The following is a 22,040-nucleotide window of genomic DNA, read 5'->3' on the forward strand; positions in this document are numbered from 1 at the left end:
TTAAGGGTCAAGGGAGCTGGTGTTATTGATTATTTTGTTTCTCCTGATCTCAGATCACTGGCTAACTTCTGGGCAGTTTCATCCTTAGGGTGCAGTGATAATTTCCCTATTGTACTGCATAGAAATGATCCTCACTTCCAACTCTGTAATCCAGCAAGACTGTGTATCCCAGAATGAAAAATCTCTACATTGAATCTACTGGAATGACAATGTTGCTCACCTGGCCCTAGAAATGATAATCTCCCCAAAAGTGTTAAGAAGAACATTACTTGGGTCTAATGTAGCTAAGAGCCTTCTCTCTTTCCTGTACAGGCTATTGTACCTTTTCAAGTCTTGTTCTCTAAAATTACACTTAATAGCGCTCCTTTTGTAAGGCCTCTGGCCCCCAAGGTTTCAGGCATATGGTTTGACAAAGAGTACAGGCTTATCAAAACATAACTATAGCAACAACATAGGGAACTAAGGAGTAATAATATCATAATTGTTTTGAGAGGATTCTTCGCTCTTAAGAGATACTATAGAGATCTAATAAGGTATGAGAAGCAGAATTTACATAGGAACATTTAATTTTGGCTGCAAAAGCTAATGGCAATGGTATTTGGGGCAATTATCAATATGGACACCAGAACACATGACAGCATTCCCTTCTGTATTCATTCAGAAGTCTGGGAGTGATATTTTTTGTTCCCTATTACTTGGGAATTTTGTACTTCTGAGATACATGAACCAGTTAGCCCACTTCCAGACCGGCTTCTGATGACCCTCTTCTCCAGATGAAGTGTTGATAAACTGCTTCCACTCAAGGAAGGTTCCTGGAACATACCTTACTCCCAAATTAATTCTTCAAATTAAATCCATCTTGTTGGGTGGATATCCTTGCTTTACTGTTTTCACAAGAACAGAAATAGAGTTGGAAGGAACCTCAAGGGCCATCTAGTCCAACTCCCTGCAGAATGCCCACAACTACCTGCCTATCCACAGTGCCCCCAATTTTATGCCATCCCAAAATTTTGGAGGCACACAATACTGGGTCTGGTCTAAGGCTGTCTTTGAGAAATACCTGTTAAACTGGACACTATCTAGGACCCAGCCCTTTATGCAGCATCTGCTTTGGTAAAAAAAAAATATCAAAATTAATCAACCACCAAAGCACTGCTTTTAAAGCATACCACACTTGTTCATCCCAGTTTTTTTTTTGTATTCCCCCTCCAAAAAAACCTCTTCCTTCCTACACCCTAAAGCCTTTTTGGGTCATTATTCTAGCCAAACTAAATGCACACTCCTTGGTAGCTTTGAGGGGTCATACATTTACATTATTCATAATTAATCTGCCGTTATTCCTTAGATAAGATCAACAGGATTACACGTACCCTTCTGAGGTATCAATTGTATGCTAATCTCAGGCAGCAGTATTGTTTTGCCAAAATACCTGCAGGGTTCTTTTTGGATCTGGAGACAATGAACTTACCAATAGATAAGAAAAATGCTACCTTTTACTGACAACAGGAAGCAGGCAAGTAAAATTAGCAATATAAAATAGGTGAAGCAATATAGCATTAATATACACAAAGCAAGTCTATCTCTCTTCAGCTATCAGGAGCCCCATTACAACAGCACAGACAGTGACCCTGGCCAAGGAGTGTGCAGAACTTGGACCCAGCCAGCACTGAAGCTCCCCTTGCTGAGCCAACACCCTGCTTTTTATCCCTAATCTTATGTAGTGAACAGGGCTGATTGATTATACCTGGCTCCCAAATCTTCATTCCAGGGATGCATAAGATCTGGGCCATGTGCCATTAGCAAACATAAGAGCAGGTGAATCCAATCCAACTTGGGGCCCTCCTTGATGTTCTACACTTGAAAATCCTCCTCAATTACAAGGAATTGGGTAAATGAGTTTTCCATTTAAGATATCAAATCAAATCAAATTGAATTGACCAAATCAAATGCTCTTTATTACGGTACTAGACCAGTAGAAGAAGAAGAAGAAGAAGAGTTGGTTCTTATATGCCGCTTTTCCCTACCCGAAGGAGGCTCAAAGCGGCTTACAGTCGCCTTCCCATTCCTCTCCCCACAACAGACACCCTGTGGGGTGGGTGAGGCTGAGAGAGCCCTGATATCACTGCCCGGTCAGAACAGTTTTATCAGTGCCGTGGCGAGCCCAAGGTCACCCAGCTGGTTGCATGTGGGGGAGCGCAGAATCGAACCTGGCATGCCAGATTACAAGTCCGCACTCCTAACCACTACATCAAACTGTAATCAAACTACAAAGTACATAAAAGAATAATTGATAATTAAAATTTGAAACATTCCAGAATCAACATTATAATTTTAAAACTCACAAGCATTATCTCAAGCAATTGAGACTATCTCTACCTAAGTTGCTCCGAATCCACCCAGCTCTTCCTTGTTTTGATCGCCCTCCAAGCAGATCTGGCCATAACAGAAGTTATTTCTGTGCATTTGTCTTACAACATGTCTTTGGCCTCCGAATTGGACTTATTCTGTGGGGATGGTATAAGTTATCTCCTGAATTGATCGTATAGCCTACATTGGAGTAATACATGTTCTGATGTCTCAATGCTCCCATCCTGGCAGATGCATAAATGATCATAGATGGGTATTTTTTTGGATAAGCCCTCCCTAAAAGCGGAAGACTGAGGAACAGTGCTTGCACTCAAAAGCTCACACCTTGAATAAGTCTTTGTTGGTCTTAAAGGTGCTACTGGACTCAGATTTTGTTGCACTACTTCAGACCAACACTGCTACCCACTTGAAAACCAAGTAGTTATAGTTCCAGAACCCTGCAGAAGAAAAGGCCCTGCAGTGCAGAGGATGCTTTCGAAGCAGGCTGACTCAATTGGATGCTTTGAAGGGTGGACTCTATGGCATCTCTAGAATGCAGCACAAGTTAAGACTAAGAGAAGTCCTAGGCAGCCTGGATCAGGCTCATTCATGTTGGGAACTGCTGCTGAAGCAGGACCAGAATTTAGCAGGACGTGAATTTAGCAAGCAGGTGTGATCCAGCCACTGGTGGATATTGCACTGTTGATATGTCAAAGCAATCATTTGTATCCCATGCCTTGTATAGGGATAGGCACCAACTGCATTTTTGTGGTTTGATTTGTAGTTTGTGACCAAATCACAAACCAAATCACAAATTTATACAAACCAAGAGTTTAATTCAAAAAAATGAATCAGTTTGTATCAATTTGCGACCTTTGCTTTCTGCTCCCTGATGCTTTTCACAGGGTTGTTGTCGTACATTGTTGTTAGGTGTGAAGTCGTGTCCGACCCATCGCGACCCCATGGACAATGATCCTCCAGACCTTCCCATCCTCTATCATTTCCCGGAGTCTATTTAAGTTTGCACCAACTGCTTCAGTGACTCCATCCAGCCACCTCATTCTCTGTCGTCCCCTTCTTCTTCTGCCCTCAATCGCTCCCAGCATTAGGCTCTTCTCCAGGGAGTCCTTCCTTATCATGAGGTGGCCAAAGTATTTGAATTTCATCTTCAGGATCTGGCCTTCTAAGGAGCAGGCAGGGCTGATCTCCTCTAGGACTGACCAGTTTGTTCGCCTTGCAGTCCAAGGGACTCGCAAGCAACTGGAGTACTATAGCCCAGATGCAGTGCAATCAAAGACTGAGAATGAACTGAGGCCTAAAATAGTCCTGCAATGATGAGATGCAAACTGTGCTGGTTGAGGAGTATTTAATTATTTCATAAAGATGCCACGCCTGGTTTCGGTGGTGAGCACTCTGTTGGGAATGTTCTATTAAACCTGAGCAGATCAGTTGGGGGAAAGGTACTGCCATGGGCTCTGAGCCACAGAGTTCAAGGTCAAAAATCTAAGTCAGAAGTCAGGGCTATATCCCAGGGTGAGAGAGTTGAAAGCCTCCTGGGACTTCTCCTGCACATGGAAAACTGTTCCAATTGCTTACTTCTGTGGTGGTGTCAGGTACTGAGCCGTCTTCTTTCCTGATGAGGAGGAGTCTGTGCTCTGATTCTTGATAATCTTTTCCATGGAGAATAAGGGTGTGAATTGCATTTCCTGGGCACATGTGGTATAATATGAGAAAAGAATCAGGAACAGGGGGATACACATAAATCTCAGTTGGTGACAAGCCCCAGGGAGGGGACAAGGAGAAGAAAGAGTCTTGGGAACAGTGTGGTTATGCAAACAACTCATGTTGTATTTTCAGCCTTCATTCTCTTATATCAGTCCCTTTCAACTTCAACAAGGGTTAAGAATAAGGAACCTCAGAGCAATGGAATTCCCCCCCCCCCTCAAAGTAGAAGAATCCTCTTGAGTCTGATAATTACTATTCAGAGACTGATTTTAATAGCTGGTAGCTATTTGATGGCCCCTGCAGTAATTAATTTTTAAAGTCAGCATTATAATTATATTTTATTTAAAATAGCCTTGGTGATAAATATAATTAAATAGCTGGGAATATATTCTCCTAATAATTAAGTATGAAACGTCCTGTGAACATGCTGCCTCTAATTTTAAACAGAGAATCTTCAATGGAGCCATAGGAGAAATGCGCAGTAAAATTCTGTTCTCAGGTAGAGCCGTTTTACTAAACCAAACATGCTATTCTGGAATGCATATTCACAATGGTATTTAGTTAGTTTGCAGCTGCAGCCTCTCCAAAGACAAGCTTGAGGTGGCTCAGCATGGCAACACTGTTACATTAAAGCAGGGGTAGTCAAACTGTGGCCCTCCAGATGTCCATCGACTACAATTCCCAGGAGCCCCTGCCAGCAAATGCTGGCAGGGGCTCCTGGGAATTGTAGTCCATGGACATCTGGAGGGCTGCAGTTTGACTACCCCTGCATTAAAGCATACAAACAGCAGCAGAAGAATTAGCAATTGTAAAACAAAACCATAACATCAACAATATTTAGCAGCCACAAAACAGAACAAGATCATAAAAACCGAGCAAAAATGGGGAACCTCCTCCGCTAAAAGTCTAAGGGAAAAGAAAGGTTTGGGCCTGGTGCTGAAAAGATAGTAAGGAAAGTGGCAAGCTAGTCTCAAGCAGAAGTGCATTACAAAGACAAGATGCTAACCCTGAAAATGCCTCCTCTCTAGCCACCACCTGCCTCACATATGGGCAGAGGCAAAAAGAGCAGGGCTGTGGAAGATGCAGGCTGGGTAGAACAGAAGTCCTTTACAATAACCACTGAACAACAGATGCTGAAGGCGTACAACAAAGGAAGGTGACCCATAAACGACTATGGAAGACAGTTCACTGTACTAAATGGACTCTTGGATTGATCTGGCATGCCTGTTCTTATATTAACTATGCTCAGCACTAGAAAATGTGGTCTCCGTGACCCACATTCATCCTGAGATATTCACAGGGGACACCACTAGGACTGCCAAGGCCCCACACCTGGCCACCAGTGGGAGCTAGGGGGTAGGGTTGCCAGATCCTGGTAGGGAAATTCCTGGAGAGATGGAGCCTGGAGAGGACAGGGACCTCAGTGCAGTACAAAGCCACCCTTCAAAGCATCCATGAGCTGTAGATGAGCTGTAATTCCAGGAGATGCCCAGGCCCTATCTGGAGACTAGCATCCCTAGAAACCCCTGATGTTGCCAAGTTTGTCGTTTTAAGGTTCAGACTATGAATTTGGGCAGCAGCTTGCATTATACCTACATCATGGCTAGAGAGTTCAGTCTGTACTTAAGGTGGAAAAAAAATTGGCTCCATCCCATTCACTCCATTCACTCATTAATTCACCTTTCTGCTACAGGGAGGTCTCTTTTCCCTTTTTCCTGAGGCTCAGGGACACGTAGTTTCCAGGGCCCTTGACATGCACAATAAGTACGTAAGGCACCCTGGGGAATTTCCTTTGATTTTACAGCTGCTGCCGCCGTAACTAACTGTGTTCAGGGCACCACAGAGGAAAAGAAGAAAGAGATCTCCTGCTGCCATGGCCACCAGAGCTGCCAATTATAGGAGGAAATACAACAGAACAGAAAGGTGTGCTGGCCAATGTATTTCCACAGGGCCAGTAAACAAACTGGCTATGGAAACAATTTGGTATTTTTTTCTCATATTCCTGATTATTTTCATAATGCATAAAACCAGGCATCAGTAACCTCTCTCAGGAACATGCCCCCCAGTTATTTCCTTTGTAGGGAGACCTATGAATGTTTACCCTTTAAAGCCACCTTTAAAATTTGCCTCATATAACTAAAAGATAAGTTAGCTGTTTGTTCAAAACATGACTGAGGAGGAGGGTTTCAAATTCCCATTGGGGAAACGCCTGGCAGTGCTTGGGGTGGGTGGATTTTAGGAAGGCGAGAAATCATAGCAGGGATACGGTGCCAAAGAACCCGTCCTCTGAAGCTGACGTTTCCTCCAAGGAGATTGCAGTCTGTCGCAGAGATAGATCAAGATGTGTAGCCGCGTTAGCCTGTTTGTAGCAGCAGAAAAGAACTAGAATCCAGGAGCACCTTAAAGAGTAACAAAAATGCGTGGCAGGGTGTGAGCTTGTGTTATGTTCTCCAAGGCAACTAGGTTTGTTGCTTATGTTTATTTATTAAGTTTCCAGACCGCCCTTTCGAGACCAGCTCAGGGCGGTGTACATACATAATAATCCATATTCAAACAATAAAAACATTATATATTAACAATACAGTAACAGTTAAAACCAAGGAATACGTTAGAAGCAGCAATAAAAGCAGCAATGTGTCATTGTCAGCCAGAAGGTTCATCCCTGCCGAAAAGTATATCCCAAGCCGGATATTACTAAAAGGGTTTTTTTTTTTTGGGGGGGGGGAGATAGATGTTACCAGATCATTGGCCCCAACCAAAAGGCCGCTGAAACCCTTTCCACCCAAATGGAGTCCCTAAGGCAGTGAACACCAAAACATTCCGAAATGAAAACATCAAGACATTAAAAAGCATTTAAAACACGAGTGTGATACCCCTTTCTTCACTAACACAGAGTGCTTACCATCTTCTACAACTCCCTCTCATGCTTTACCCTTTTTGTCTGTTTTAAAATCTCTAGAGATTTGTTCCATGAAAAAGGGGGCACAAAGGGTTAACATTTATTTCGCTGCAGGAAGAAAACCATGTCTATCTATGTAGCCTGGAGATTAATTGTAATACCAGAACTGCAGGCCTGATCTAGAGGTTGAAGAGACCATGCTTCTAGTTGCACATTCATTTACAGTTGTATCTCCACTTTCCTCCCACAGCTCAGGGCAGCAATTAGCCTTCCAAAACTCCTGGGAGACAGGGGAAGCTGAGCCTAACATGACTTGCCCAAGGCCACTCAAGGAGCTTTGCAGGAGTGAAATTACATTATATTCCACACACCGCTATTGTCTTTCTTGGGGAGATGGGAACAGAAGATGTCAAGTACCATTTTTTGCCACTTTCCCCCTCAGTCCTCCACTTATTTTCATCCCAGGGCTAAAGGAAACTGAACTGGCAATGCTCATGTCCAATGAGTTCATGAGCACCTTGACAAACTGCTCCGCCTGGGGTGCAATGAGGCAGAAAGGGGGTACTGTTCCTACATTATGCTGGGAGAGGCAGATAAGGGAATAATTAGCCCCTGAGCTCTATTCATTATTGGTCCTTTGATTCTGTTTAACCAGTTAGCACCTCTTCTTCCCCTGCCTGGTCGAAGATTATTTACAAACCATTTCCATCATGGTTTTCAGATTTGTAATATAAATACTATTCTGTGTTCAGCCACTCAGTTCCAGAAAAGCTGCCACAAACAAGCTGAACATTTCCTCCGGCATGTAGCATCCAAAGGAATGACCTCATGTGAAGATTCTTCATTATTTCTAGGGGGGTGGATGGTAGGCATCGCCAGGAGAGAAAGAAGAAAGATCACTACCACCGCATCTCAAATGTCACTTAAAAGACAGCAGAAGGAAATCCTCATTTGCACATTCAGCTGTTGGCTGAGCTCTTCATCTCATAAAATATAAATAAATAAGCGAAGGAACTTCATTATGCCACTCCAACAGTCCCTTAAGGTTCATTATTGCCACAGAATATGCACCTCTCAAAGTCCCATGTCACTGGATGTGTCGTGGTGGCTTTTCTGCTTACCACCCTATTAAGCACATGAAGACTGACTGAATTATTCCAGGCTTGGTCTCTTCAAGCAGGTGTCAAAAAGAGAAAGATGTTCAAATATAGATGAGGATACCATATAGATTTTGATTTTAGAGAACGTTATGTCAGGAATTAGGATTTATTATGCCTTTTATGGCACCTTACCGGCTAACAACCAGGAAAATAAGGTCCCTACCTCAGCAAATTTACAGTTTCCTGTGTTGAAGATATGAGGCAAAGGTGTAGGGGGGGGAAAATGGAAGGGGGGAAGGAAGAGACTGACTGGAAACGTAAGAGATGATTAAGTAACAATTTAAAACATTTATACTCCAAACATTTTGCATTTAGGAGGTTTCTTCCAAACATCAAATGTAAAAAAAATATTATAATGCTCAAAATACAACAATAATAACAGGGGCAAATAATCTTGTTGAACCACTGTAAACAGTGCTCAGGCCGGTATAAATCTGAGAGAAACTACCAAGCTAAAAAGTGAGAGAACAAACAATCCACACATACAAAAAAATCTATATCTATATCTATATATATTGCTTTGAAAACCTGATTCCTTATAGCTCTTTTAATAATGGCAAGACATGTAGGGTTTATTCATTTGGGGGCAAGGGGAATTAGAGGTCTAATTATGTCCTCCTTTTCAATTGAAAAGAAATATAATACCCAGCCAGATAACCAAATGAATAAAGGAGACAAACACTGCAACAGGGAACCTCAAGCAAAGAAAACTCTTGATTACACAACAGAGGTAATAAAGTGCACGATTAACCAATGAAATATTCATTGTCAAAATAAAGGATCACTCTTTGGAACTGTTTCCACTGAACTAATGAGCACAGAAGTGGGAGCATTTATTAATCAAACAAGTTTTAATCAGCTTAGGAGATAAGCAAGTATTTAACATAATAGCCTACTTTATAGCATTCCCCACAGTAATGGGTTTTCTGTGCTGTTTTTTAAAAAGGTGGTCTATTGAGTAGTGCGGATAAAAATGCCATTAAGGAACAGATTTTGAAGCTTCATTATAAGTATCTATTCAGCCCTCATCAACTTATTTAAATCTCAAGGCTTTCCCTGCATATCTGACATTTCTTGCATTTCAGAATGTTTCTCCAGTGCTTTTTTATATTTGCATCAACATGCATTTATAAACCTTTCTTATTTAAAAACATACTCTAAATAAGTACAGGATCTGACCAGCAACTATATTATGATGTATGTATGCTGCAAGATATATAGATCTCTCCATTGACTAGTACAGTATATCTATTTATTACAGCCTTTCTCAACGTTTTTTACCATTGAGAAACCCCTGAAACGTTCTTCAGGCTTTGAGAAACCCCAGAAGTGGCACAATCATGCAGAATTTGGTTGGGAAGCATAGCTGGGTACACTGAGGGCAGGGCTGAACATCAAGAAGAAGAAGAAGAATTGGTTCTTTTATGCCACTTTTCTCTACCAGAAGGAGTCTCAAAGCGGCTTACAGTCGCCTTCCCTTTCCTCTCCCCACAACAGACACCCTGTGAGGGAGGTGAGGCTGAGAGAGCCCGGATATCAGTGCTTATTCAGGACAGTTTTATCAGTGCTGTGGGGAGCCCAAGGTCAACTAGCTGGTTGCATGTGAGGGAGGAGCGAGAAATCAAACACGGCTCACCAGATCAGAAATCTGCACTCCTAACCACTACACCAAGCTGGCTCTGGGCAAAGGCTCTTCTCTGTTTATTGATCTCTAAAGTAGACAGATAGCCAGTATCTAATCTTTTCTGAGAGTAGGACATATGGGGTTCTGTCTGGATCCCTTTGCTGGTTAATGTTCTTAGACCTTCGTTTAAGTATGGGCTTAGCTTGATTGTGGTATAAGTTGATTAACAGTTATTCTGATAGTCCTAGGGGTCCTAACGTAAGCCTTTCAGCTTCCTTGACCCATTCAGAACTGTACTGACAGTACTAGAGCATTCACAGTACTTGATATCCTGTGGACATTAAAGAACCCAACATAGTCCAGAGGTAATTTGTTAACCGGCCATGCAGGGAACACTAACCATTCTTATGACAGAGCTGTTTTCAGGTTTCAGGTATGCACTTTGAATCTCTTTCTCTGCTTTAATTGCCCACCTCAAACATGTCATCCTGGTTGTAAGTGAGACAATGTGTTCAAATTCAAATATTATGGTTCCATCGTTTCCAAGCCTGGTTCAAAAACCTTTTGATAGAGGCTAAGCTTTCAACAAATCATTCATATATCCATAAATGAGCTTAGGTATTCTTGCAGTATTTATGCTCTCAAAGTATTTCAATATTTTTAGGGAAATCATTTGCATTTTTTATATCTAAGGGAGAAAAACAGTATTTTCCCCTCAGAATACCGTACCCATTTCATACCAAATCTCCTTCATTCTCACAAGCAAAATATGTGTTTGTAGGAACCGACTTGTCTACAGAATAGTGTATTAATTGGCACCCAATTGGGAGCTGCCAAAATTTCAAGAAATAGTCTTCAGATCTTTCAGCGGCACTACATCCCTGGGGATTTCATGGATTCTGTGCCTGATTCCATGCTGTCATACAAAAGTTTCCTAGGCCACGGACTGATGTGCCAACAAAACAATTTTAGGGAACTTATGCTATTTCCATCTGTGTGTCTATTTGTGTGTTTCTCTGTGTGTAAAATAGTCCATTATTTTACTCCCATGTGAGATGCTGCAATGTACTTCCTTTCCATATTGCTCCAGTCTACCTGATGCTTCAGCTGCAGGTGTCTGCAGTTATCTATTTTCTATACCAACACTGCTGTAACTAAAAGGGCTGACAGCAGTATGAGAAGTAGCCACATGGTTAGCTTTATCATATAAGTTCTGACTGCTGAAACCACAAGAATGGTGTAGGAAAGAAAAATCGTGCAATAGCTTCTACACCTCTGAAGTATATTGGAAGGAGATACAATGAACAAAACCCAGAGTAGAAAGGTGCAGATGAAGTGGAGGGACTATGAAGACAAGATTGGGCTCCAGTCTGTTTCCATTCAAATCTAACAGATGAAAGAAATGGGAACTATTGGGAGAGGGATAGCCTCGTCTCACATGATGCTCTGAGCATGAAGGACACAAAGTCACGTTTTCCCTACCCAATAATGTCCCTTAGCTCACTCTTTTATCTGATCCCATGGCTATTAATCATAATTATAGGACAATATTTCTGGGGTTTCTTTTGAGAGAGCTGGCAATTGTATTCTTGAGATTATTGCTAGATCATTAATTATTAATTCATTTTTTCCTGAGGTTATTTTAAGTATATTATTACAAGCCACCTTAGAGCTATTATTAGAGCAAAGCAAATCTTACAGCCAGGGAGGCAGATAAGCAGGCAGGGCAATGGATAGACAGATAGCTTTAGACTAATAAGAGTAATGGATCAGAGTATTATTATTATTATTATTATTATTATTATTATTATTATTATTATTATTATTATTATTATTATTAATTGGATTTATATCCCGCCACTCCCCGTAGGCTTGTGGCGGGTCACAGCAGTCCTATCCCCATTAAAATACCCATTAAAAGACTTTAAAACAATCCCAACATGGCAGAACTTATTATTCCCAGCCCTGCTATCAGAGCGGCAGGGAGGGTGGGGAGGAGATGCTAGGTCTGGGGGGGGGGGGAATGTTGGCACTCATTTGCTGACCCCGGCTTCAACCAAAAACCTGGCGGAAGAGCTCCGTCTTGCAGGCCCTGCGGAAAGCTGGTAAATCCTGCAGGGCCTGCAGCTCACCCGGGAGCTCGTTCCACCAGGTAGGGGCCCGGACCGAAAAGGCCCTCGCCCTGGTCGAGGCCAGGCGAGCTTCTCTAGGGCCAGGAACGATCAGGAGATTCTCCCCTGCTGAGCGTAAAGTACTGCATTGTGGAGCACTCACTGGTTTTAGGGTCTCATGGGAAAACAATGCATAAGTTCATTATGCTCTCCATTTGTGTCTCTGAACCATTCATTCATTCATTCATTCATTCATTCATTCATTCATTCATTCGATCACAGACCAGGATTTAGAAATTAGACACAATAAAACATTAAAATTTTAAAACAAGTTGGGGGTGGGGAGAATAAAATTAGTCCTTGTAAAAAAAGTTAGTTTGGTTTCCCTATTGCATGCTTGAATTGCATAGGCACAACATTTTGCTGTCTGTAGAGACGCTTGAGGCTTATCCACCATGAGAAAGTCTGTTTCTGTTTGGTGTCACCTGTGTCTCTGCAGCATAGTGGCATATACCTCTACCATCACACTCATCATAACGATAGGTATTCCGGTAACAAACAAATGGTGTGTGAATTCTTATAAACATAGAAATGGTAATTTTAATATTCAGGAAACTTAATGCAGCATATCAGGGAATGTGTACATTTCTGGGGTAATCAGGAATGAAAATGGAAAAATAGTATTTTTCTATGACTTTGTCAAGGAGAAAGTTATGATTTATGTACATAAAAGGTGCCATGTGCATATATTTTGTACACCTTTATCTATACAAAATGCTGCCATCTTAAGAATTCAGCTATGTTCAATACGACTTGCAAAAGAGGAATGGCATAAGTATGTACTGGAAGAGGACCAATGCACAGGTGTGGGTGGGAGGGTGTGCATACATGATTAGAAAGAATAACACAGTCCTATTTATGCTCACGCTGCAGGTATATTAGGTTCACTAATGAAAGGTGTTTAATCCTCAGGTGTTTGCAAATGATCTATTTGCCATGAACATGGACTGCATGCCTTTTTACCGTTCATCTCCTGCCTGTGCCACTGGTCATCATGAAGTCCTCCTTGAACACCTGTCAGACCTAAATCCAAGGCAACAGATTAACAGTCTAACCTCCTTCCTAGATGCATCAACAGTTTATGGTAGCACATCAGCAACAGAGAGCAAACTGAGGAATCTGACAAGCAAAGAAGGCCTCCTGAGAATAAACACGCAATACTTTGACAAAGGCCGTGAGTACCTGCCTTTTGTCGACCAAGTCCCCTCCCCTTGCGCACAAAACCTCAAAGCACAAGAAGTAGAAAGGATCGAATGCTTTATGGCTGGAGACAGCCGATCCAGTGAAGTTATTTCATTGGCAGCCCTGCATACACTATGGCTGCGAGAGCACAATCGCCTGGCAAAAGCTCTGAAGGAGCTAAACCCCCAGTGGAGTTCTGAAACTGTCTATCAAGAAGCTCGCAAAATCGTCGGGGCTCTACATCAGGTAGGCTATTTGGCTTTAAAATCCTTGCTTATTAAATCTTTACCTTTGAAACCAAAAATCAGACGAACATTTTGAAGACTTTGCCAGGCTTCTGAACAGTGTTGCTTCTTTTCAGAAGACAAACTCTTTTTACCCCCACTTTGAACTTTATGCTATAAGATTCAAGAGTCTGAAGCTGTTTGATATTTAGTCTCCACATTCCATCCTTTAGTTACCTACTCGAATTCTGTGGGAGGAATTCAGCTTGAGCAATGGAGATTTCCAACCTTATGTGTCCCATCTTAGCCCCTAATTTCTCCTGCAAAGCTGCTCAAGAGAGCCAGTTTGGTGTCGTGGTTAGGAGTGCGGACTTCTAATCTGGCATGCCGGGTTCGATTCTGCGCTCCCCCACATGCAGCCAGCTGGGTGACCTTGGGCTCGCCACAGCACTGAAAAAACTGTTCTGACCGAGCAGTGATGTCAGGGCTCTCTCAGCCTCACTCACCCCACAGGGTGTCTGTTGTGGGGAGAGGAATGGGAAGGCGTCTGTAAGCCGCTTTGAGCCTCCTTCGGGTAGGGAAAAGCGGCATATAAGAACCAACTCTTCTTCTTCTTCTTCTTCCTGAGCTTTGAGCGACCCCTATGATTGGCCTGTAATCTGAACATATAATTAAAATGGGAAGAGGGTGGTGGGAGGAGTTGGGACTCATTGCGTAACTGCCAATCAAGTAGGATGTCCCACCCCTTGCTGCATCCCCCTCTAACTTATTCCATGTGGAAGAAGTGCCAGCCTGTGCTAAGCTGTGTAGCCAGCAGGAGCTGGGAGGGAGGAGAGAAGGCCTGGAACTGCAGATCCAGTGGGGAGAAAGGAGGGAGCCCCTGCTAGTGCTCGCCCCTGCACCAAGCAGCCCTGGCCACATTCTCACCAGGCCTCAGCAGGGCTACCTGGGGTGGAGAGAAAGGAGGAGAAGTCCTCGACAGTGCTCCCCCCTGCCCTGAAAAGGCCCTGCTCTCCAGGCCTTGGTGGACCTGGCCTGAGTGAGGGGGGAGAAGGGATTCCCTGCCAGTGTTCCCCCCACCCCTAAAAGGCCTGCTGTGGCATCTCAAGGCCTTACTGGGCCTGCCTGGGGCAGGGATGGGGAGGGAAGGCTAGTGTCTGTTGTATTTTTAACTACAATGGGCTTTTTTGCTAGTCAGTTATAAAGTCCAGTCATTCTATACTTCAAAAATAATGGTCCCATTCCCCTTTATAAAGCAACTCTTTTCAGATGTGGAGCATAGATGTGAACTACCTCAACCCATTTTGTTTAACAGGTGTGTTCATAGGATTACCACCTTCAAGATGAGACTTTAAACTAAACAAAGCCAAACAGATATCTTTGTCATAAGCACACCCTGTGTTTTGTGTGTTTGCATGCATGTAAGCATGTTCTATTTTGAGGGCACCACCACAAGCTAAATTCAGCTGCCCATTTTTATCATTAGCTTAGGGAACACTAGTAAAGGCTGTAAGGAGTGTGGGGTTGTTGCTGTTTTGGTTTTTGACACAACTTCACAACTGGTTCATACACAAATCATGGTTGGCTCAAACTTTCCTTCCTTATCTCTGTTCATTTTTCTGTCTTTGCCATTCTTAATGGGATGGCAATCCTTAAGGCACACTTTTGGTAAGCGCACTGGCAAGTGAAAGGAAAAACAGAACACAAAATCAAAAATGTGAGTATTGATTACAGCACATAGCATTAGAGCAGCATAGGGCATGGATCAGGCCTCAGGCAACCCACTTGTCAGCCAATGGAACTCACCCCCAACCAACATGATGGGGGCGACAGGAGTGGTAAGCTAGTGTTCCCACATGGGGTCCAAGCCCTGCCTGGTAGCCTTGCCACTTGGGAGTGAAGCCATTCAACTGCCCCTGAGCTGGGCACAACACTGCAAGAGCTCAACCCTCAAGACCTCTTTAGGAGGCCCTCAACCTGGGCAGAGGACACTCAGACACAGCCTCACCCCAAATGAATTCAACCCAATGCCTAAAATCTGTGACATAAAAGCTGTGACATAAAAGAGTACAACAAAACGCTCCACGTACACAATCTAAAAACAAGGGAAAATGTGGTGATCATGGAGAGCAGCATGGAGGAGCTCAAGGCCAAGGGCTTTAAATAGGGGAGAAATGGACCACCCTGGTTTCTGAGCTTCTCAGGTTTGCCTCCACCCAAGCCTCGCCCATACTGGACACAAGCTCCCATTGGCCAGCTGGAAAGCATCCGAGCTCCACCCCCGACACCAAAAACTTTGAGGAACATGTCTTCCCTTTCCCTTCCCAGCACGGGCTATCCCTATGGCCACAAAATGACCTCTTGGTAAGCCTGCATCCGCAGTTTCTCATGCTGAAAGGGAATGCCTTGCCCTCCAGTACTAATGGTCCTCCCATGTACCTTGAGCCTCAGTGACGAGCTGAGTGAACTTTCCTAAATTTTAGTCCTGGGAGAACTACATATATCCCACACTCTGCCCATTAACAAATAATCATATTCTGTTGGGGAAAATAGGATTTAAAACTTACTGAATTTGGTCCTGGGATCCCCTGAGAAGGATCACGGGCTCTCCCCCACCCACCCCCATAGCTATTTCAGATCCCAGGAAAATTAATTCTTGCATCGTCAAGTATACTAATAGCTGTACTGATCAGGAAGCTGCAGGAAAAGAGATTAAAATGTCCCTTTCTTTCTCTTCCTTAAGCAGCACGTCACTCATGCAAGAGGCAAAATGGGTGATCGCATTCTTTCCCCCTTTTCCATTACAGCTACTCCTCCAGGCAGGAGGAGTGGGTGTAGACAAGCCCAAACAAAACCACCAAATATCACTATTGGCAATTCATTTAAGATAGCTGGGAAGGATGATGAAACAAAACTGTAATGAAACTGAAAACGTGCACGCTATCCACCGAAATAGATGGGGAGAGAGAAAGGGAATGTGCTACAAAAGGCTACTGGTGAAGCACAATTTTTTGTTCAGTGGTACATCTATGCCCCAGTAGTTTTTAAAAAATGAGTGGAAAGTCGCAATATTATGTAGCTGACAACAGAATTACCAGAGAGCAGATAGAGAACCGATGCTCATCACAAATGTGGGCAATGAGTTAATTATACGTTCTGTATGGAATCTCTGTCACCAGGATTGATGGACCTAAAGTTACCCCAGGTGCAAGACAGAAACAGAAAATTCATTCCATGTGGAATGACCCCTGGTCTGTTATAATGGCAAAAGCTACATGGGGGGGAAACAGCTATATCACACACACACTGGATCCGTGAATCCGGGCCACTTCCTCGCTTCATTCAGGATGTGTAGCTGTCCTTGGTGCTAGTCAGAGCAGCCCACCAAGGAGATTTTGTTTTGGCCACTAGCCCAGCATCTCTGCCTTAACACTGCCCTGTTACAATCACTGGATAAGAAGCAGCCCCAGCTAGAAGTGACTATGCTCCATTGATGCAATGAGAAACACTAGACTCCTTTACCTGTTGCATATCATGATTTCACACAAAAATTTGTAACAATGTTTTATTACAATCAATGCCTTATCACATGGAATACATGTAGCCAGGCTCCCTGGGCAGTGGTTGTAATGGTGTGTGTGTGCATGCGTGCACTTGCAATGATAGGGCAAACAACAGAGGACTCTGTTGCTCCCCAGTGCTGGTTACAGCTGAAATTGGGCTCTCCCGTACTAAGGCAGGGCCCCAGATTGATACTGCCCTTGGTGCACAGGAAATTCCTGCCTCCCTGCAATCAAGAGGAATCCAATCCTGCTGTACCACCTGCCAGAGGTATTAGGGAGTTCATGCCTCTCAAAATCTGGAGGAGGAACTGTGGCTCAGTGGCAGAGCATGTGGTTTGAATGCAGAAGGTTACAGGTTTGGTCTCCGGAATCTCCTATTACAAAGATCAGGTAGGGGGTTATAGCTGCTACCTGAGGCCTTGAAGAACTGCTGCTAGTCTGAATAGGCAGCGGAGCTTCAATGGACCAATGATCTGAGTCAGTGCAAGGCAGCTTAGCTTCATGGGTTTGGATTTCTGTACTAAAGTCTGGCCTTGAAAGTACCGTAGCATAAGGCACAACATAGGAAGAGGACTTTTCCTTTCACAAGGAATTCTACTATTTCTTTCCCCTTCTTCATTCCGCTTCCATATTTGTTCTTTCTTCTGAAACCTCTTCCACTTCTAGTTCCGCTTTGCCATGTGGGGGTAGTGCATTCGGTACACAAATAACTACACTCCTTTAAAAGATACTTGGAGACTTATGAGGCGTGAACCCATAAGGCTGTTACAGTACAATCCCAAGTAGAATTTCAGCCTTCTGAGTCCACTGACTTCAATTACCTTAAAGGACATAAGTCTGCTTAGGGTTGTGCTGACATCATAAAAAGGACAATTATTTTGAAAATGAGTGATAACAGAACATCACAGTAGGATATATGGGGTGCAGAGAGGAATGCTAATTAGAAGTGCCGTATATACTCGCATATAAACCGACCTACACATATGACGAGGCACCTAATTTTACCACAGAATCTGGGCAAACATAAAAGCCGAGGGTGGGAAATGCAGCAGGCTACTGGTAAATTTACAGGGTGGCCTAAGCACTTAATCCATGCTCAATCATCACAGGCTCTCCTATCCAGCCTCCCTCCCAACAAATACAGAAAAGTCAAGAGGATGAATAGCTGCTGGGTTTTGTTCCCCGCTTTTCACTAACCAAAGGAGTCCCAAAGCAGCTTACAATTGCCTTCCCTTCCTCCAAAACCCACCTCAAGAGAAACCAAAAGAATAGTTTGGAAGAAGTGATTAAGAAAAGAAGGGGGGAAAAGATCACAGTCCCTCAGTCAAACCATTGATGTCCTACAAGCTGCCAGAACAAGCTCAGATTTCAAGACCTTTGCAGAAGGCAATGCAGTAATTGGTTGGGAGCAACAAGCTCAGCAATTACCTACATGCCCGCGTATAAGCCGAGGAGAGCTTTTTCAGTGTTAAAAACTGTGCTGAAAAACTCAGCTTATACACAAGTCTATATGGTAGGTTTGCAGACTCCGTCTATTTATATAATAGCTGTAGGTGGAGACTTCTAGTAGAGCTCACTCTAGGTCAGTTTTCCCCTCTCTACCTACGTGTGCAAGCAGTACAACAAGAAATCAGAGCTAGAGCTTGGAGTATTGGTAACTTCCAAGGCCTGTGTTAGGAACAGTCATGGATTCAAGTGCTTTAGTAACCAGCCTAGCAAATGAATGCAAATTTGTACCTCATTCCATACTGAGCATTACTCTATGTTTATACATATGTTGAAGAATAAACTTTTGCATGTATTAATAGGACTACAGATAATGAACTGATAAAAATGCCCAAGGTGTTGTCATACATCTCCCCACCCAATATACAAATGCTTTAAAAGCTGTTAGAACGAATTAGCTAGTCAATTTACACTTTTTTCATAGACGTCAGAAAAAAAGTGGCTCTAGGACATTGTCGTCTGTATTTCCAAAATACCACTAATGCATTTTACTTTAAACAACATTTAAAAAAAACATGAATAGAAAATAAACCCCAGTTTATCTATATATTTTTGGTGTTGCGGAGCTTTTTAACCACATGTGGGTATTGCACTACCCCAAGTATTTATGAAGTAAACACGGATCCAGGTAAGTATTTCAGAGAGATAAAGCTTTCAATGACAACCACAACCAAAACAAAATTGTGGGACATTTTTACCCATATTTGCATGGGGAAATTTGTTTGAGATGAAAACACACCTCAAATACATGTGTTGAAGAACTCTTGGGTTTTATATCAGATTCATGGAGATGGTTGATTTCAATTTAAACTACTCCTGCCAGGATCAAATTTCTTCTTTTTTAAACAAAGAACCACCTATTCAAAAATATCCAAGATGCATTCTTTTCTATTCTTGTACAATAATTGCCTGGCTGCTAGGGATGTCCATAACAAAATATTCAACAGATTTTGCTGTTTGGGAAAATCACTATGATTTCTCAAAACTGTATAAGAATCCAGGGTTCTCAGAGAAATGAAGCTACTCTCCCCAAAGAAATCCATGTTGCTCGTGAGTTTTGGTATTACCAGCCAGTTGCAGCAGGTACTCGCATTTTCCCTTGATTGTACTGATTTCTAGGGCAATGTCTTTTCTCCCTTCCACTGAGATCCTTGCCAAGGAGAAGCACACAGTGCTTCCTGCCAAGCACCATTGGAGACAAGCCACAGCATGCTGCAGTTCCCCCCCCTCCTTTGTTGGCAGTAGAGCTCTTTTGTTCTCCTACGGCTGGCTAAATAGAGAGTTGTGGCAGCTTGTTTAGGGGCCCATGGAATTAATCCCCAAGACCCAGTTCATTTGAAAAATGGATTCTTTAGTAACCAGGCAGCACTCAGGCCATTGCAATTCTGATGTCTGTCGATTGAAATTAAGCCACTCAAACCCCCAGCACACCACCAAAAAGTCTCCCCAGGGCCCAATAGCACAATATACTGAAACAAATGACAGGAGTGCCCATTGGGACCAATAGGAGTTGCCTGAAGGTTAGGGATGGGTGTGGACCAGGACAATGTGGTTCGTTTTGGTTTGTGGCATTTGTAGCTGTGCTCTGTCATGAACTTTTAAAGGCCAAACAAACTGGTGATGTTTGTGAAGTTTGTGACACGGTAGAAAGACCTATCCTAGCAAGCTAGAGACACCAAACTCATCAGGGATCTCCGGCTGACTCTTACCTACTTGCCCTCCATGTTCAGTAGGGATTGGATTTACAGAGTCTGAGTTATGGCCCATCAAAGAAGGTGTCCCCAGAAAACTGCTTGCTAGGGAAATGAATGTTCAGGAGATTCAGAACAGACCCTGCACAAGCTAGAGCCATCAAGCTCTAAGTCAACCTCCCCGGGATGCTCCTCTGTGCCCTCCGAGTTATGTGCAAATTGCACTTAGTAGGTTCACGTTATGGCCTGCTTAAAAAGATGCCCTCAGGAATGGAGAAGGTGGAAGGCACAATTGCTTCCTGGTGCTGGGCACGGAGGGGCCACAGAGGGGTGTACTCAAGGCAGGAGCAGCAAAAGGGAGTTGGGATGTGGAAGGGGAGGATGCTTCCCCCTCTCCCTCTGAATGACTGCTGTCAGAGCCACTTTCTCCAAAGAGTGTTAGCAACTTCTGGTATCTGGGCAATGCTAACAACTCTTCTGCTTCTGTAGACAGCCTCAGGAACAGATCAGAAGGAGACACCTGGTGATACTGGTAGGCTCTAGTACGCTAACAGGATGGGTTTGGTACCCAAGGACAGGGAACTGTGCTTCTCCACCTCATGATGTACCCACTTTCACCCCCATGGCACACTGAGATGTTCACATTAAGGAGGGGTAGGGGTATAAAATGTGGGTCTTCAGCTAAGGCACCCAGTAGCTAAGTCCCTCTGCTAAGTAGGGTGGCTCAGAGCCTTGTAACTACCTGAAACCCAAACCCCACTAGGGGAGACATGCTCACAATCTGAAATAAATGAATGTGCTGTTTTTAACACGTTTCCTGTCTTTCTGTCTAACTAACAGCACCCTACAGAGGAGAGAGTGCAGACCTGAGCTGAGAATATATATACCATTCCGATCACATAATACAGAAGGGATACTCTGTTATTGGCAGCCAGTAGTGCCTGTTGAAGTTTGGAAGTAGTGCCTGTTGACGTTTACTTCAGGGATCTAGAGACTGACCCTTCTCTGGTCCAAATTTGATGGGTTGTCTTTAGAGGGGACCTCAGATCCTCCTATCCATTCCCTGTAGAAAATAATGAGCCCCCAACTCTGGAACCACATGAATTTGCATCCTAAATTGGCATGTTGTAACCAAAACTAAGAGCCTCTTGTGGCGCAGGGTGGTAAGGCAGCCAATATGCTGTCTGAAGTTCTGACCATGTGGCTGGGAGTTCAATCCCAGCAGCTGGCTCAAGGTTGACTCAGCCTTTCATCCTTCCAAGGTTGGTAAAATGAGTGCCCAGCTTGCTGGGGGGTAAAACGGTAAAGTCTGGGGAAGGGAATGGCAAACCACCCCGTATTGAGTCTGCCACGAAAACCCTAGAGGGCGTCACCCCAAGGGTCAGACATGACTCGGTGCTTGCACAGGAGATACCTTTACCTTTACCCAAAACTAAGAAATCACAGTAACCCCCCCACACCGAAGCCTTGATCCAAAGTTATCACCTTTTCTCCCTCAGTGCACACCAAGTTTTACAAGAAAATTTGGATTGAATAAATTCTAAGTCTAATCAGACTTCAGCCTGTGACCCATCTCATATGGTCAAGGCATGTAAAACCAAGTGGCTATTCTTGTGCCCCCCCACCTCCCCAAGCAGTCTTGTGTCATATGTTTTATTCTCCCAGAAGCAGCTATTTTGGCAACTAGAATAGCCTCACCTTTGTGAAGGGGAATATGCCCATCAATGGAAATCACATCTATAGTGCAAAGCATCTTTCCATCATTGACAGCTCAATGCCAGAAGAGGTGAGTTTTATCCTCTATGAAACTGTGTTGAGTTTTATTTGACATTCCTATCTGGGATACGAGAAGAATGCACACATCATTTAATCTTAATAAAAAATCTTTTAACCAGTCTGTACATAAATCTTCCTTATGGCTTATCCACTGTGCAAGTTCCTCTATCTTA

General features: G+C 43.3%; 1 protein-coding gene and 1 long non-coding RNA gene across 3 annotated transcripts in view; one reads left to right on the forward strand and one right to left on the reverse strand.

The window, feature by feature from the left end:
• Positions 1–22,040, forward strand: part of TPO (thyroid peroxidase) — a 105,763-nt gene that overhangs the window by 25,599 nt on the left and 58,124 nt on the right. The window contains exon 8 of the mRNA XM_077309852.1: positions 12,838–13,353. Within this exon, the coding sequence (XP_077165967.1) occupies positions 12,838–13,353 (516 nt within the window). The remainder of the gene's footprint in view (positions 1–12,837; positions 13,354–22,040) is intronic.
• LOC143823487 (uncharacterized) overlaps positions 1–22,040 on the reverse strand; it is a 156,227-nt gene that overhangs the window by 8,106 nt on the left and 126,081 nt on the right. The gene's annotated exons all lie outside the window — the stretch shown is intronic.

Source organism: Paroedura picta, chromosome 1 (assembly GCF_049243985.1).
Source record: "Paroedura picta isolate Pp20150507F chromosome 1, Ppicta_v3.0, whole genome shotgun sequence".
NCBI classification, from domain to species: Eukaryota; Metazoa; Chordata; class Lepidosauria; order Squamata; family Gekkonidae; genus Paroedura; species Paroedura picta.